The 18022-nt window shown below is 43.9% G+C and overlaps 1 protein-coding gene across 1 annotated transcript; it reads right to left on the reverse strand.

The window, feature by feature from the left end:
- Window positions 1-246: 246 nt before the first annotated feature.
- On the reverse strand, window positions 247-18022 carry ACAT1 (acetyl-CoA acetyltransferase 1). The gene is made up of 12 exons (XM_062615317.1): window positions 17898-18022; window positions 15824-15871; window positions 12570-12687; window positions 11540-11635; window positions 10979-11079; window positions 8454-8597; window positions 5310-5460; window positions 4664-4759; window positions 3400-3513; window positions 2938-3002; window positions 1840-1997; window positions 247-616 (listed from the first exon to the last, which is right to left on the reverse strand). Exons 1-12 carry the CDS (start codon window positions 17946-17948, stop codon window positions 496-498), a joined length of 1263 nt encoding a protein of 420 aa, XP_062471301.1. The 5' UTR covers window positions 17949-18022; the 3' UTR covers window positions 247-495.

Below are 18022 nucleotides of genomic sequence, written 5' to 3' on the forward strand. Positions count from 1 at the left end.
TCCTACTTTGCTTTGCTGCTGCCCCCAGGGCAGCAAGTGTTACAGTAGGGCTCTTTGACTTGGCTTCAAGGTACATAGCAGTAGAAACCCAACCCTTGAGTAAAGTTACTTTTTCCATGAGAATCACTCAGTAGTTAAGAAAATCAAGCAACAAAACTGCAAAAAAGCAGTAACAGCACAAACTGAGTTACCAAGAGCATTCCTTTTCAGTGGCACTTGAGAAACCATACATCAGTGACAGGGAGCCACAGTTAACAAACATTCTTTATTGTCAGGTCTCAAGCCATTAACATAATTGGACATTTTTTTGACTGTATAAAAACTTACTACTTTAACTCAGTGTAAAAGCTCACTTGTCTGTATGAATGATAGCTTAAGAAATTTTAGAGTAGCAGTTATGGAATTCATCCACTCATTTATGAATAAGATGTAACAGGTACCATTCATGCTTTGATCCGAGAGCATTTACAGCTTTGTTTTTGGCACTGGTTGTGCCTACAGCTTCTGTATCAGAATTGCAGAAGCACCTCCTCCACCATTGCAAATTCCTGCAAGGCCATATTGTCCTTGTTTCAATGCATGGGCCATGTGAACAACGATTCTGGCTCCAGACATTCTAAATAAAAGAAAAAAAATGCATATAGCTTAATTTAAAGGAAATTCTTAATTTGACTTCTGCAGGACAGTTGGCAGAACATAGAAGTGATGCACTGGAGGGGAAAAAATACAGAAAACCCCTTTCACCTCCATTCAGATGCAATAGAGGTTATTTTTCTCAAGCTGTACCAGAAAGATTGTTACAAACACACAAACAAAAACTCTGGTTTATCTAAAGTTTCTTCTGGAAAAGGAAACCACCTTATGCTATCAAGTAGCTCTACAGGTAGCAAGGCTCTTTCAAAGACGGCCATCAATGTACCACAGAAACCAAACAATAGTAATGATTAACATCAGTTTCTTACTCGCTCGATACACTGCAGTGTCCTACTTTGATCCCCCTAATGTGTAAAATCAGATATTTAAATTGTGTCATTAGACTGACAAGATTAGCTTTTAAGACAAAAAAAACCCAAAACCATATTCCTCTCTCAGAAGCTGATATTGCAGAGATGTCATTATGTCTTGCGGGATTAGGTTGTGGCCAGAGCATTTTATGAACCATGAAGTACTCCTGCTTGTTCCTGATGTATAACACAGTTACTTCATACCTATATTTAGTTAGAGGTTTCCTTACAGGCCGTGACAGTGGAGCATGATCACTCTTAGGGAGAACTAATGGGATAAAGTCAAGTCATAAGTAAGTTACAACTGCTGAGGACACAACAGGTGATGTGACTCCTCTAACCAGAGGATGCAACCTCAAATGACCCACCAACATCCCCCAGACCACCCCATCTGCTGCCCCAGGTGCTTGGAGCACTGCCAAAAAATGCTTTGGCAAGACCTGGAATTTCACTTTGCTCAGGTAGGAAAAATACAAGTCCCTGTACCCATATCCTTCACTATTTTCACAAGTTTACCTGTAAATTTGATTATCTACTTGATGGTTTATTCTGTCATGTTAATGGTGATTTGGTTTTAATACTTCCTAAACCCACACAGCTGTGGTAACAAGCAAGCTCCTTGTAAAAGTAGGTGATAACTAATGGTGAAGAAAAAAATGGGCTTCTGTTCTTTTCAAGGTACTCTGAAACGCAGTGCCTGAGTTAAGTCACTACATACTTGACAGCTGATTTCTGTTTCCCTTCCTGCTTCCATTACACTTGAAAATGAAGGTGTGTCAGCAGTATGGCTAGAAAACAGTACCTCTGTGTGTAAAAACAATGCTCCTCTGCTTACCCTATAGGATGTCCAAGAGAGACAGCACCTCCATTCATGTTTACTTTTTGTGGATCAATACCCAGCATTTTAATATTGGCCAGTACCACAACACTGAATGCTTCGTTGATTTCCCACATTGCAATATCTTCCTTTTTCAGGCCTGTCTCACTCAGAATCTAGAAATAACAACAGAAATAATTACTCTGATTAGAAGATTGGGAAGATAATTACAGAAGTAACTAGGTCAGTTTTGAAGTGGGTGACTCAGGCTGTCCATAGTCTGATTCAAGTTCACATTTTGCAACCTCTTTCTTTGCCAGATGGGAAAAAGCAAAACTGGGAGACTGAAGCACAAACCTGAGCTTTCACAAAAGAAGTGGGGAGTACCTTATGTTAAGAATATGTTTTCATCACACACACACCAAGACCACTGGTACAGAAAGTGCATCTAAACTGGTGCAGTGTTGCCTCAGACCACACACTTGCCTTCAGTTCCTTTTTGAACTTGGCTGTTCATTTTGTCTATTTAGCCATAGTAGCTGCAAAGCTTCAGAAGTATGAAATAAGCCCAAGGTTGGTGAAAGCACTATAAAACAATCACAGAACCATAGAATCAAGAATCAGCCAATCAATGAGAGAATCATAGAATCCAGAGTACCTGGAAAAGACCTTTAAGATCGAATCCAGCCGTTACCCAAGGACTGCCAAGTCCACCACTAACTCATGTCACTGAGGGCCTCATCTACACCGTTTGTGAACACTTCCAGGGACGGTGATTCCACCACTGCCCTGGGCAGCCTGTTCCAACGCTTGGTCACCCTTTGGGGAAGAATTTTTTTCTAATATCCAGTTTAAACCTCCCCTGGTGCAGCTTGAGGCCATTTCCTCCTCTCCTATCACTTGTCACTTGGGAGAAAAGACCAACCCCCACCTCCCTACAACACACTTTGTGGTAGCTGTAGGGAGTGATAAAATGAACCTCTGAAAAAGGTGTTCTGTGTATTTATGTTGTAATAATTTCAGTCCTAATTAGAGGAAGATCCACTGAGGGATGAGCCAATGATCAGTGCTAAGGAAGTCTGCTGGGTTTCAGAAACCCCTCAGTTTTATTCCTACCTTGGGAACTGCATATGCAGGCGCAATGGGGAAGTCAATAGGATCAACAGCAGCATCTGCAAAAGCTGGGAAAATGGCAAAAGCTGTTTCAAAACCTTTGGTTTTTACCACACATGATTTTTACTTGTGCAAGCAGCAAACCCAGCTAAGAAAAATTCTGAACAGAATGGTCCCAAAAATAGATACAGCTGAAGTTTAGTGCCTTAAGTGAGCCACATAATAATGTGTGCAGATTTTTAATGTTATTCCATATAGAAAATTCTGTTTATGGTCAACAGCTGCTGGCGCAACAATTGAGATTGCCAGGGCTGTCCCGAGAAGATGTGGCCATCGTGCCCAAGGGCTCACCTGTTCTGTTGCAGGGACATCAGGTAACCACCTGAGCAGGACTCCCAGTCAGACAGTAAACTATGGGAGTTGTTTCCAGGACTGTACTCAAAGACAGGAAAAGTTACCTCTTACCTACTATCCGTGCCAGTGGTTTGACACTCAGTCTCTTTGCTGCCTCTGTAGTCATCAGCACCAAAGCAGCTGCTCCATCATTCAGAGTACTGGCATTGGCAGCTGTAACAGTTCCTGAACAGGTAAAGCAATGTTTAAACTGAGGAGAGAGCGAAATACAACTTACATACATTTTGTTAACAGCTTTTGTAACCTTAGGCCCTTAAATACAAGGTCTTGACAATATGGTGATACCTGTTGCACTGAGTTTACTAAAAATGAGTGTTGTTTAGTTTGGTTTTTTTTTGAAATTGATTAAACAAGTAAATTACATCTATTTGTGGGTGGTGGTGTGGATCATCCCTTCCGTGTCAGCTGCATTACTGCCATTAACACTGAATTAACTCAAAAATGGTTGTGAACAAGTGGCAAGTTTGATTTGGCCAGAAAGATTGATTGCATACAGATCCAGGGAAGTACCAGGCAACTGGTACTGGTCCAGAGAAGGGCCGTGAAGATGCTCTGAGGGCTGCAGCACTTCTCCTATAGAGACAGGCTGAGAGACTTGGGCCTGGTTAGCCTGAAGAAAAGGCTCCGGAGAGAATTTGTAACAGTCTTCCAGTATCTAAAAAGGCCTACAAGATAATCTGGAGAGGACTTTCACAAAGGCCTGTAGTGACAGGACAAGGGGGAATAGCTTTAATCTGAACAAGGGTAGTTTTAGATTAGATAATTAGGAAGAAATTCTTTACTATGAGGGTGGTGAGGCCCTGTCACAGGTTGCCCAGAGAAGCTGTGGCTGCCCCATCCCTGGCAGTGTTCAAGGCCAGGTTGAACACAGGGGCTTGGAGCTACCATTTGAAAGAAACTTCTGGTCTAGTGGAAGGTGTCCCTGCCTGTGGCAGGGCGTTGGAACTGGATGAGCTTTAAGGTCCCTTCTAACACAAACCATTCTATGAACTCTATACAGGCACTCCACCTGCCAGGGAAACAAGGGCTTACATCTGGTAGAGGGGAAGGCAATAGCTACATAGAAACCAATCTGTTCCAGTCATGTTACAGTGAATGTCCAAAACAGAGGTTGTCACTGGTTTAAGTTCTTGGACCACCTTTTAATCCAAACTAAGTGATGCTGTGGTGAAGCATCAGCTGGTTATCTCAGATATTTGAAGGCTAATGGACTACTTACTGTTCAGCATTCAAGCTCTGTGGACTGGACTCTTGTGGACTGTAAAAAAAGAATCCTTGCACTCAGTAAGGAATTAAGCAGTTTAACCATATTTACCATTTTCTTTTTGGAAAACAGCTTTCAGCTTTGGAACTTTGCTGAAATCAACACGTTTGTATTCTTCATCTTCATTTACTTCTGTGTCTGGTTTTCCTGAAATTCAGATTTGGTTTAGTATTTCATAGAACAATCCATTATTAAGACATTCCAACATAGTACTTCGATTAAATGCTGCCTTATTTAAACAACCTATTTCAGTTAAAAAAAAACATAAACACATGTAAAAATGCATGTCAAAAACTGAAAGAAAAAATATCAGTCCTTAATCCTATTTATTCATAGCAAATCCATTTATAATTCCCAATGGCTGAATGAAAGGGACAAGGAACACATCTTTATGGTAATTACAATGGAAATTAAACCACAGATGTCCTCAAGCCGTATTAGCTATGCTCAATAGCCAGTGTTCCACCCATATAAAAGAGGAAGAAGATACGGCACGTAACACTAAAGAACATTAAAGAAACCAAAACCAGATGACACTGCCTGCAGCTCACCAGAATGTCTGCATAACAGAACTCTTAGCTAATCCAAAATCAGTGTTCCTGGGATCCGCATATCTAAACACCACACTTTGCACTGAAAACAAAGTTACAGCCTTTGATGAGAGACACAATTCATCTATCACACCTTCCTATGGTACCTTTCTTTGAAACAGTGACAGGAACAATTTCATTTTTCAGTATTCCTGAATCCCAGGCGGTTTTGCTTTTGGTGTAAGAGCCTATGGCGTAAGAGTCCTGTTCCTCACGTGAAATGGTGAACTTCTTTGCAGTGTTCTCAGCACAGTTGCCCTTGGAAAAAAAACAGGCACGTTAGGTTTGGTGTTTCTGGAGATGGGAAGTAAAAATGTAACTGAAAAAACTCAAACAGCAGATTTCCAGAACTGAATGGGACTAATATCTGGTGTCCACTTCTAATTTATAGTCATAATCAAACAGTAACTTTTGAGTTTGGAACACAATCTTCAGATTAAGGAAATGCTTTCTGGATCCAGATTATTAAATTGGGTTCCATGAAGGAACCATCCCATTTTTTTTAAATTAAAAAACTGCATGCAAAGTAAGTTGTAAAGTGTGTGGGGCTGACAGCTTCAGAGGCTCACATCATCTTACTGGTGTTTTCGTTCCATTACTAGCTTGCCTATTCCAAAGGTTAAGAGAACAGCTCAGCACACAGGGCTTGATCAGCCTTCAGGGTCTCATACTCTAAAAACTGTACAAATAAATGTATATACCTTTTGGCAACTAACTGGAATGAAGCAAGTAGAATGAAACAATCTTATGTGCAGGTCAAGCACAATGATAATTTACAATCATTATTCATCACCAATACTGCCTAAATACGTGGTGACAAAAACCGAAAGGCACTCAGTCAACCTGAAGGATTTGTTCTTTAACAGGTTTTAAAGGTTTCATCTTTAATTTCTGTAGAAAACTCAATGAATCGAGAAAAAACCTTTTAATACACATTCCTCAAACAAGCAGGTTCACTTCTATGCAGTTATTCAAGAACTTTAAGCCTCTGTGGCACCAGCAGCTTAGTCTATTGCCAAAGCACAGACCAGAGTCAGTTCTTAGAGTCAGCCATTGGGTGGGCCTTCCTGGATATTATCACACAGACTGTTAAGGTGTTCTGAGCAACCTGCAACTGCTATAAAGACAAAAGGTTCTGAAGTATTGCCCCAGTCTGTTAAAACTCTGTGTATTAAAACCAACTCCTAGAGTCTCTCCCCCCATACAGGAGCTAGCAAAGCCACTACCTACATACCTATAGAAATCCTCACAATCAAAACCTATTCTAGCTGAAACGCAGGAATGGATTTCAACCAACAGTCCAGCCAGAGTACCCTATAATGCAAAACAAATACAATCCCACATAGAAGCAGTGAGGCCTGTATCAAATTTGGTGGCCTTCTATGATAGGGCTAAAGAACAGATGGACAGGGGTAGAGCAGTTGATGTCATCTACCTGGACTTGAGCAAAGCGTTCAACACTGTCTCACACGACATCCTTGTCTCTAAATTGGAGAGACATCTATTTGATGCATGTACCACTCGGTGGATAAAGAACTGGCTGGATGGCTGCACACAGAGTTGTGGTCATTGGTTCAACGTCCGGCTGGAGACCAGTAACGAGTGGTGTCCCTCAGGGATCGGTGTTGGGACCGGTCTTGTTCAACATCTTTGTCGCTGACATGGACAGTGGGATTGAGTGCGCCCTCAGCAAGTTTGCTGATGACACCAAGCTGTGTGGTTCGGTTGATATGCTGGAGGGAAGGAATGCCATCCAGAGGGACCTTGACACACTTGTGAGGTGGGCTGATGCCAACCTCATGAAGTTTAACCATGACAAGTGCAAGGTCCTACACCTGAGTCAGAGCAATCCCAGGCACAGCTCCAGGTTGGGCAGAGAAGAGATTCAGAGCAGCCCTGTGGAGAAGGACTTGGGGGTGTTGGTCAATGAGAAAATGAACATGAGCAGGCTTCAGTGTGCACTCCCAGCCCAGAAAGCCAACCGTATCCTGGTCTGCATCAAAAGCAGCATGACCAGCAGGTCAAAGGAGGTGATCCTGCCCCTCTATTCTGCTCTCATGAGACCTCACCTGGACTATTGTGTGCAGTTCTGGTGTCCTCAATATAAAAAGGACATGGAACTGTTGGAACAAGTCCAGAGAAGGGCCACGAGGATGATCAGGGGACTGGAGCACCTCCCGTATGAAGACAGGCTGAGAAAGTTGGGGCTGTTCAGCCTGGAGAAGAGAAGGCTGCATGGAGACCTCATAGCAGCCTTCCAGTATCTGAAGGGGGCCTACAAGGACTGGAGAGGGACTCTTCATTAGGGACTGCAGTGATAGGACAAGGGGTAATGGGTTAAAACTTAAACAGGAGAAGTTTAGATTGGATATAAGGAGGAAGTTCTTTACTGTGAGGGTGGTGAGGCACTGGAATAGGTTGCTCAGGGAGGTTGTGAATGCTCCATCCCTGGCGGTGTTCAAGACCAGGTTGGGCAGAGCCTTGGGTGACATGGTTTAGTGTGAGGTGTACCTGCCCATGGCAGGGGGGGCTGGAACTAGATGATCTTAAGGTCCTTTCCAACCCTAACTATTCTATGGTTCTATGAAATGTATGGATCACAGCAGAATATTCTCCAAGATGTTTTCCTGTACACCAGCAAAAACACTAACAAAGCAGTCAGTAATGTCCCACAGTTGTGAATTACTATAGGCAAAGGTCAGAAATACTCATAAACTGAAAGTAGTCATTCTCTTTTCAAACTGTTCTTCCTTTGTGCTTGTTCTTCACTACCTTCATATCAGTTGTTTTCCAAACCCAGCCTGAACTTGCAGTTGCTGCCATGTGATGAATAAGCTTATCAGCCAACTCAAACCTTCCAACAGAAGATATACGTACATTGCGGGAGGGGAAAAAATAGGACAGCCTCCTGAACTGTACCAAATACGTACCCTCAAAGACACCAAGTAACTTGACTGCTGTCTCCCAAAGACAGAGCAACAGCAATATATCAGTTGCAGACTATTTTTGTTTTAATCCCTGCTCTAGGCTATTCAGACTTCAATCAGGGACAAATGAATATTAACACACAGTGTCTTCTGTCTATCCCTCCATTACAATTCTTACAGGAAGCCTGCAAATGGAAGACTTTTTCCTTCTCTGATGAAGTTATTCCTCATTTCTAGGTTGGCTAAATAAAGCAGTTTCATAATGATCATAAGCAAGCTCTTTAAAGCTGCACCAGGTCTTCAGTAGTGTACAGGAATATTTACCATATGGATATGGTTATAAGCATCTGTCAGCCCATCTTTTACTATCAGGTCTTCCAGCTTTACTCCTCCATAAGGCGTTGATCCTCTGCTCATTGTATAGGGAACATTAGACATGCTCTCCATTCCACCAGCAACCATCACATCCTGCTCAAAGGAAACAAGTTTAAATTAACAATAATGCAGTGTGCTCTCCGTAACTTCTTGTAGAGACAAATATTAGCAAAAACTTAAAAATGGATTATTTATATTTCTGAGGAATCTTAGAGAAAGGGGAAAAGAATCTTCATGCATTTAAAAAGAAACAGCAGGAACAACAGCTGAAGACAGTTAACCCACCCTGGCAGAACAACTGGATTTTTGTCTTGTGGAGCACCTCCCCTGTGAAGACAGGCTGAGAAGATTGGGGCTGTTCAGCTTGGAGAAGAGGAGCTGTGTGGAGACCTCATAGCAGCCTTCTGGTATCTGAAGGGGGCCTACAAGGACCAGAGAGGGACTATTCATTAGGGACTGTAGTGATAGGACAAGGGGTAATGGGTTAAAACTTCAATGGGGGAAGTTTAGATTGGATATAAGGAAGAAGTTCTTTGCTGTAAGGGTGGTGAGGCACTGGAACGGGTTGCCCAAAGAAGTGGCAGTGTTCAAGGCCAGGTTGGACAGAGCCTTGGGTGACATGGTCTAGTGTAAGGTGTCCTGCCCATGGCGGGGGGGGGGGGGGGGGAACCAGATGATCTTAAGGTCCTTTCCTACCCAAACCATTCTGTGATTCTATGATTCTTTGTAAAAAGGGAAGCCTCCGTCATCTCTGTAGCCACCCTTTACATACTGGGAAATGGTGATAAGGTATCCACTGAGCTTTCTTTTCTCCAGGCTAAACAAACTCATTTGTCAGCCTTCCCCCATACAGCTTCCCAATCCTTTGATCATCTCTGTGGCCCTTCTACTGGGCCCTCTCCAGCCTGTCCACATCTTTTTGTATAGCAGGGACCAAAATTCGTTCAAAATAAATTATAAACTAGATCCAGGAATAGTGACATGAAGTAATAAAGAAAAGAAAGAATGCTAGAGACAAACTGGAAAGGCAGCAACAGACCAAAGGAATGAGAGTCCCTGGCATTTCAATTACATAAATTGAAAGACTTGGAGACAGAAATTACAGTTGTTTGTATGATGATGCACGCTAACTCAAGCCAATGGGAACCATCACTGACTTTTTTACCACAGATACCTTACAGTCCACAGCCAGGAAAGACAAACAAATACGAAATCACCCCTGTAATTTATAGCTCTAAGACACTAATCCCCAGCCAAGCCTCTGCTTTTGCTGAGACTGCAGCACAGCATCTATGATCAGCTCAGCAAAAAACTCCAGTTCTCCTCAGAGCTCATGGACTGCATCTGTCAAACCAACCAAATGCACAGCAACTGTCATGAAGGTATTGGATGTAAATGACTAAATACAAGTGTAGCTGCTTACATAGACATGCTGGCTTGGTTCAAAGTTCAGTGACAAGACTTCTACCAATGGCAGCAGACACAGGACAAGGGCCGTTCTCCACAGAGTGCTTACCTCAGCTATACTGTTATTTTCACAGAAGGGACAAGAAAACTTAAATACTATACTTTTGTTCTAAACAACAAAGACCAAAAAGTAAGTACATTTCTCACTTAGAAACCACTTACTTTATAAACCAAAAATACATACTGAACTGACAATACTTTCACTTCAGGGAAGGGGAGATGTTGCCAAGATGCTTTGAGTATGGAATTAAACACAAAACTGCAATGTCTTTCTTCACATTCACACTTCTCCCACACTTTGCTGCACAGCATTTAGTGGCTTGCTGAACAAGGTGTTCTCCCATCGTCCCATTAAGTAAGACTATTTTCCCCATCGTACTGAGCATCTTAGAACACAGTTGACAGAGACAGGCAATTCTCTTCCATCAACCTCTTCAGTGAAAATGCTCAATCAGCAACAATAGATTTCACATCTTCTAAAACAATAAAAAAAGCCTAAAACATCTTTAATGTATTGGAAACACATTGCTTTAATATGCATATTGAAATTACTGAAGTGTTAGAAGTGTCTGAATGTCAAGATTAAATGTGCTTCAGCAAAAAACAAATCTATAAAGATATCTTCAATTTTGCAAACTACAAAGCTTGAAAATTATGTTTTAGGGGTTGGGAAAGGGCTTGGAGAAGGGCAATAGGAAGAACATGTAAATATCTCCCAGCCCCTCAAAAAATCCACTTTATCTGCTCAGCTCAAAAAATACACCTGACAAGTTCCTAACTTTAATATTTCTTCTTTTTATTCCTTTTTTCTCTGCCTTAAACCAAAACACATTTAAGTGTCTATAAAATTCAGGTTTTGCATAAGCAAAACAGAACCTGGCTAATTAGCTTCCTTATCCTAAGACAAAAGACAGACCCAAATCAAAGATCACTCTCATTAGTAAGACAGGATCTACAACATCAGTTGTGTGGGTTTCTTCCATAATCCAGCACTAGAATTCACCTACCTGACTCCCACACATCAGGCTTTGTGCTGCCATCATGATTGATTTCATTCCTGAAGCACAGACTTTATTGACAGTTGTAGTAGGAGTGCAGATTGGCAGACCTGAGTAAAGAAATTGCACAAACAAACAACTGTATTATTTAACGGGTAGACTAATATCTTACTGATGTTCAAGCAATATTTCATGTGGGACCAATTTTTATCTAAGCCCAGGGTGTCCAGCTTGCACTATTTAGCCTGCCAGGGCAATTCCCCTACTCTCACCCTTAGTTACTATCTTTCCTGAAGAATCCTGTTTCTCCCCTTCCAACACAGACTCCTGATGAAGGGGGAAGCAAGTGAAGAATCAGAGAGACAAGAATATCAGCAAAGCGATTCCAGAACTATTCCTCCTCCTGAAACCCCAACCCCCGCCTCTAAGAAGTATTAAAGACTGAAAAGTATAAACAGGCCGTTTTGGCAAAAGTCTGGGCACAACTCTGCTTTAACTCACAGCTCAGTAATGGACACTGTCTACAGAAAGACAGAAAACCTTTAAACCCAGTATCAAGAGAATGAATACCTGCACCCAAGACTGCTTGTCTTGCTGGAGCTTGTCCTTGTCCAGCCTGCAAGACATTACCCATATACGCTTCTTTCACTTCCTCTGCAGGGATACCTATAAAACAAAATTGTTTCCAGTCAGGACTCTTTGCAGAGAAGATGTAACTCCCTACTACCAACCCTCCCATTGAAGTTTTCTACAAAAGACTGATGGAACATGCCATGTCCAACCTGTGTATTAACAATACACAGGCCCCTTTTAGGTGCATCCCAAAACACTACCCTCATGTTCATGAGCCATGATGAACTAGTGACCCTGCAGGAAAGAATTTCTTTGTTACCCTACAGAACAAGCTACAGTTAGCTAACTAAAGCAAACAATTCCAAGTCTCACTAGTCACCTGAGAAGCTCAATTTCCATGGTTAAAGGCAGAAAACTTTCTACCTGCCACAATTACATGTAAAGAAACAGTTTTGTTTGTTTGTTTAACAGGGGCAAGCCAAGGCCACAGGTAGCTGCCAAGAGGCCTGCTCTCCCACTGCATTTCTTGCAACAACCCTGGTGTCCAAGTTCCTGTAATATGCTGTTTCAGGAAGAGCCAAATGTATAGAAAATTAGCCCTCCTTTCCCCCCAAAAGGCTTTTTTGCCAATTTGAATCCATCAATGTACTCACAAGGCTGTCCTAGAAGTGCCCATGGAAAAAATGGGCAGGGAAAGGAAGGGCCGCTGGTTTCAGCAGCAAGTAGCCTCTGCATCAGCTTAGTTGTGTCATAAAAACCGCACAAGAAAAACAATCAGCATCTTTATTCAGATTTAGATTAGCACAGATATCCCTAAGCAATATTCTGCTCTGAGAAGCAGCACTTAATTCGGACTGAAACAAAGCCCAACAGTTTACTTAAATATCATTTGTGGATAAAGACTTAAGAGTGCCACAGCATCAAAAAAAAACAGGACCTTCAGTTTACCAAGCAATTTAAGACACACTGATACTGTTTGGAGCCACTTGAGCTCTTGTTTGCCACAAAATAAAACATTTACATATACCTGCTCTGTCAATTGCTCCCTTAATTGCAATGGAACCAAGTTTAGTGGCTGGCAGTGATGAAAGAGATCCTTGGAAAGATCCAACTGGTGTTCTTACAGCACTTGCTATCACCACCTCCTAAGAGGAGAAGAATGGAGCAGAAGTCACAGTGTCTCTCACATACGCACATACGTACCAGTGTTTTTTAACTATATCAACTTTTACTCTTTCATTGATGTCACAACTCCCTTTTTATCCTGCAAGTATTTCAGAGAACTAAAATAAATCTTTATTAATGCATGCAGCAAGGGAAATAAATATAAGGAGACTAGTGTGCAGCTACAGGACTCCAACACTGGGACCGTGGAACTGTGGTGGTATGGCTCCCATGGCTGAAGTGCTGGCATGCAAGGATATGGGCTTTTTAGGAAAGACAGGCGAGAAGACAATGGGGTGGGGTCTTGTCCTTGGTGTGACAGAACAGCTGGAGTGCATTCAGCTTCAGAGAGATCATGCCTGCAAAAGTCTCAAAGGCTCTGGAGCAAAGTGGTGGGAGGGCAAAGAAGCTGGTTCATGTTCAAGGATTACCCCTCCAAGCTCAAGAGCAGTCCATTCCAAAAAGCTTTGGAGGGGTAAAGTAAGTCAGGTGAAAATGCCAAGAGGGCTGCATGGATGACAAGAACTCACACACAAAAAGTAAGCACAGAAGGTGGAAACAGGGACAGGAAACCTGGCAGACACTGTCCAAGCATGCAGGGACAAAGTTATGAAAGCAAAAGCTGAACTGGAATTGAATCTAGCAAGAGATGTCAAAGGCAATGAGAAGTGCTTCCATAAGGATCAAGGAAGCAAAAGGGCATCTATGGAAAAGTTGGGCCTGCTGCTGAGTGGGGCAGGGGACGTGGTGACATGGAGAAGGCTGAGGTACTGAATGCCTTTTTTACCTGGCAAGTACAGCCTTCAGGAATCCCAGGCCCCACAGACCAGGGAGAGGCTGGAGCAAGGAACATGCACCCTTGGAAGAAGAGGATCAGGTCAGGGAATACTTAAGAAGAATACTTAAACAAATTGTACATAGATAAATCCACAGGCCCTGCTCAGCAGCACCCACAAGTGCTGAGGGAGCTGGCTGATGTCTTTGTAAGGTCACTCTAAATAATCTTGGAACGGTGACTGCAATTGTGGAGGTGCCTGAAGACTGGAGAGAAGCAATCATTACTGCTACCTTCAAGAAGGGCACGAAGGAGGACCCAGGGAACTACAGGCCAGTCAGCCTCACCTTGATCCCCAGGAAGGTGATGAAACAACTAATGCTGGAAACCATTTCCAGGAACATGAACAAGAAGGTAGTCATCTGTGTGGATTCACAAAGAGGAAGCCATGCTCAAACAACCCAATAACCTTCTTCTGCAGTGAAATGACTGGCTTGGTAGATGGGAGAAGAGCAGTGGACATTGTCTGCCTAGACTACAGAAACTTTTAACACTGTCCCCTGGAAGATCCTCATACAGAGGATAATGAAGCATAGGCTAGATATGCAGACAGTAAGGTGGACTGAAAGCTTGCTGAACATCTGGGCCCAGGAGGTGGTGATCAATGGCACAAAGTCTGGTTGTAGGCCAGTAACTACTGGTGTTCCCCATGGGTCAAACCTGGGTCCACCCCTGTTCAACATCTTCATCAGTGATCTGAACGATGGGCAGTGTTTGCTGGTGATACCAAACTGGGAGAAGTGGCTGATACACCAGGGGGTTGTGCTGCCATTCACAGGGAACTCAACAGGCTGGAGAAATGGGTTGACAGGAACCTCATGAAGTTTGTCAAGGAGCAAAGTCCTGCACTGGTGTGGAGTAACCCTGGGCACCAATATATGTAAGGGAATTGCCCAGCTGGAAAGAGCAGTTTGGAAGAAAAGGTATTTGGGGTCCTGGTGGACACATGAGCCATGAGCTCTTGCCACCAACATGCATACAAGGCCATGAGGCAGCAAAGGGCCCATGCAGCAAAGCAGGCAAACGGCATCCTGGACTACATTGCCAGCAGGCCAGGGGGGTGATCCTTCCCCTCTACTCAGCTCTGGTGATGCTACACCTGAGTACTGTGTCCAGTGCTCAGCTCCCGGGTATAAGAGAGACCTGGGAATAGTACAGAGAGAGAGTTTAAGTGCCACTAAGACGACTGAGGGCCTGGAGCATCCATCACACAAGGAAAGGTTGAGAGAGCTGGGACTGTTCAGCCTGCAGAAAAGAAAGCTCAGGGGCACCTCACCCACATGTATTGATACCTGAAGGGAGGGTGCAAAGGGAACAGAGCCAGGCTCTTTTCAGTGGTGCCCAGTGACAGGACCAGAAGCAATGGGCACAGACTGACACACATGAGCTTTCCCATGAACATTTCACTGTGACTGAATACACGTTGCCCAGGGAGGTTGTGGAGTCTCCATCCTTGGAGATATCCAAAAGCCCAGATTCCAGCATAACACATAAGCAGTAGTTTAAGACATGGTACGACATTCAGCTCTATACCTAGTAGCCCCATAAAACAGATTTATTCTTAATTTGCTTCTTCGCTTTTTTGCTACATCAACGTGTCCACCTGCTAACCCTGTGAGAGCAGCATGAGGAACTGGCATCAAGATGATACACATTTCTGACCTCTGCCTGCTCCAGACAGCTATTTAGAAGTAGCAATGAAGACCTCCAGCTGTGCTGGTTTCTGTGGAAGTTAGACACAAAGCTTTACAGCATCTCACCACGAGTTCTTTATTTAGAGAGACAGGCCAAGAAAAAAAAACTCTACAAAAAGCATCAAACAAGCAAATAAAGAGACAAATTATACCTGTTGTAAACTAAGGGCTGCCTGTTTCTGTAACCCCTTCTTCATCATGATTAACTTCAGTGATAGTAACATACTTGTCCTCATCTTTTACATTGTACCACCAAGTTCCAGGACAACATTCAAATAACCTAAAGGGGTCAGCTGGCATCAGCTGTGTTTTCCAGGAACAGGCAAATAGTTGCATCACACAGCAGTCAGCTGACACACTTTAGCCAATGTTGTCCCACACTATCTAACTATTAGCAAGCCATAATAAAAAAAGAAATCTGACTTTTATTCCAGATTTTGCATTGAAGTGTGACTTGGGCACAAGTTACATTGTTTTCAATAGGGATTTTTTTTGTGATAACTTTTAAAAAAACTTCATTGATTAAGAAGCAAATTTAAACCAGTGATTTATAACAGTCAAAATGTACATCAGATGCTTTGCACTTACATTTAAAGTACGTTGTGATGCATAGCCACGGCTTGTGTACCTCAAAGCCTGAAAAGTAGAAAGTCCTCAGAATTTCACACCAAGAAAGGCAATGCCATGACATTTCAGTAATGTACCATTTTCATAGAAATCATTATTTAAAAAAATAATATCTAAAAAACACTGGAAAAATATTGAACTAAAAAATCATAACACTTCTCTTAAAAGGCTCGTTATTTTACCGTAACATCTGTGATAAAAAACTCTCTGAAAAATAAACAGGCACTCCTTTAAAAACAAAACCCAATTCATTTTGGCCAAGTCTGTTACATGCACATACAATGTATGTCTAAACCAGGAAGTGAGTGGTGCTGTCTTGGAAAAGTTTACTAGTCCCCCTGTCTGCTTCTCTGGACTTTGGTTTATTCATTCCTAACATTAACTTCACTGCTTTTTAAACAGTAGCAGTTTGCATCTACAGCTTCATTTCACTGGTGTTTCATGAACAAAAATGAGGATAATGAACTCAGAATGCTGCAATAAAAGATAACATAACCAAGAAAAAAGACAAATCAACTTATCAGGCTAATTCACCAGCTACTAGATTTATCTAAATATGCAGTGTAAAGATACAAATGTCTATCTGTAGGCATTGTTACAGATGTTAACAGAATGATCTTTCGATTACTGCTTTAAACCACTTTGTTAGCCACTTCCTTAGGCAACATTTCAGTACACTGGAGACTTCTGGTCATTACTGAATTATGGTTAGATAAATACTAATAGAAATAACCACTTCAGGACACCACAAAAACACCACCAGTTTTATAAATCAAAGAATGCCTTCTGCCATTGTATCCACAATGTGGGAATTTAGTTTGTTTCTCCCTTCATTTGACAACCTTCAACCAACAAAAGACAGATTTCCCCCCCCCCCCCGTTGTTTTTCTATTAGTTGTTTGGTTTTGGTTTTGGTTTGGATTTATATTTTTCCCCTTCCCCAGCTCAGGTTGTAATAACCAGCAGGAAGTTTTAAATTAAACCTCTACCTGAAAATGAAGTCTGTCCCTGCAGGCCTTTAATAACAGCCCTTTCAAGGGTAATGCAAAGTAACATGTCCTTACGGGGCAACAGCTGAAGTTCACCTCTGCTGTAAATTGGACAGACCACACAATAGTCTTCTAAGCATAACTGGCATTAGCTGGTGGTGCTCGTGCTCTGTGTCAATTACAGGCTTTTAAAACAAAAACCAGCCCCAGGCACTTCTACAAGCAGTAGTAGAACACAGCCTGCAGCAGTGCATATGGAGATCCGTGTGCAATCCAGCACAACGCAGATGCATCCCCTGCCACTTTTCTCCCTAGCACAGTGACAGGACGCCCGGCGCTCCAGGGAAGACACCGCCAGGGAAGCCAGCAGCGTCCCAGGGCAGGCGTGGGCAGGAGCACCCAGCACCGCACCTCAGCCGCCATTCTGATGGCCCTGCCTCAGGCACCACAAGGCAGCGTGTCTGCCCACCCGATTCCCCTCCTGGCCTCGGCTAGAGAAAGCCTCTGGCAGCTGAAGGCCTCTGACATCCCCACCGCTGCGCCGGGTAACAGGCGGATACAGGGGCCCTCCAGGGCCCCGAGCTGCGAAGGAACGGGCTGCAGAGCCGGGGGAGGGCCCTGCCCAGCGGCTGCGCCCCCGTCGCGACAGCCGGTCGTGAGGCAGTGGAAAAAGCCACTCTCAAAATCGCGGCTAAAGGTCCCGTCGGCTTAGCGCGGTGCCGGCGCGGGGCTGAAGCGTGGGGAGCCGTCTTCACCGACCCGCCGGCTCTGCGGCGGCACGGCCCACCCAGGCCCGCAGGCCGCGGCCAACACCGTTGCCCCGGCCGAGGCCCCGCGCCAGGAGCCGGTCCGAGCTCCGCTCCCTCCCGGGCCGGGGCCTCGCTCTCGCCCTCTCTCCCGCCGCGCCGCAGGGGTGAGGTGGTGGGGGCGCGGCCCTCCCCGCCGCAGAGGCAGTGTGACCTTGGCGGGGCCGGGGCCGCGCAGGGAGGAAAAGAAAAGGAGAAGGGAAGGGAAGGGAAGGGCTAGGGCGCGCACCGCCGCCTCACCCGCAGCAGCTCTGCGGCCGGGCGCCGCCACCCCCGGATCGCCACCACCATGCTGCCACCGGCCGCCCCCGTCACCTTCACTGCCGCCCCCTCCTCGGCCTATAGACGCCGACACTCCTCCCCTC

Source organism: Pezoporus occidentalis, unplaced genomic scaffold (assembly GCF_034315485.1).
Source record: "Pezoporus occidentalis ecotype Australia unplaced genomic scaffold, CSIRO_AGI_Poc_V1 ctg18, whole genome shotgun sequence".
In the NCBI taxonomy this organism is placed as follows: domain Eukaryota; kingdom Metazoa; phylum Chordata; class Aves; order Psittaciformes; family Psittacidae; genus Pezoporus; species Pezoporus occidentalis.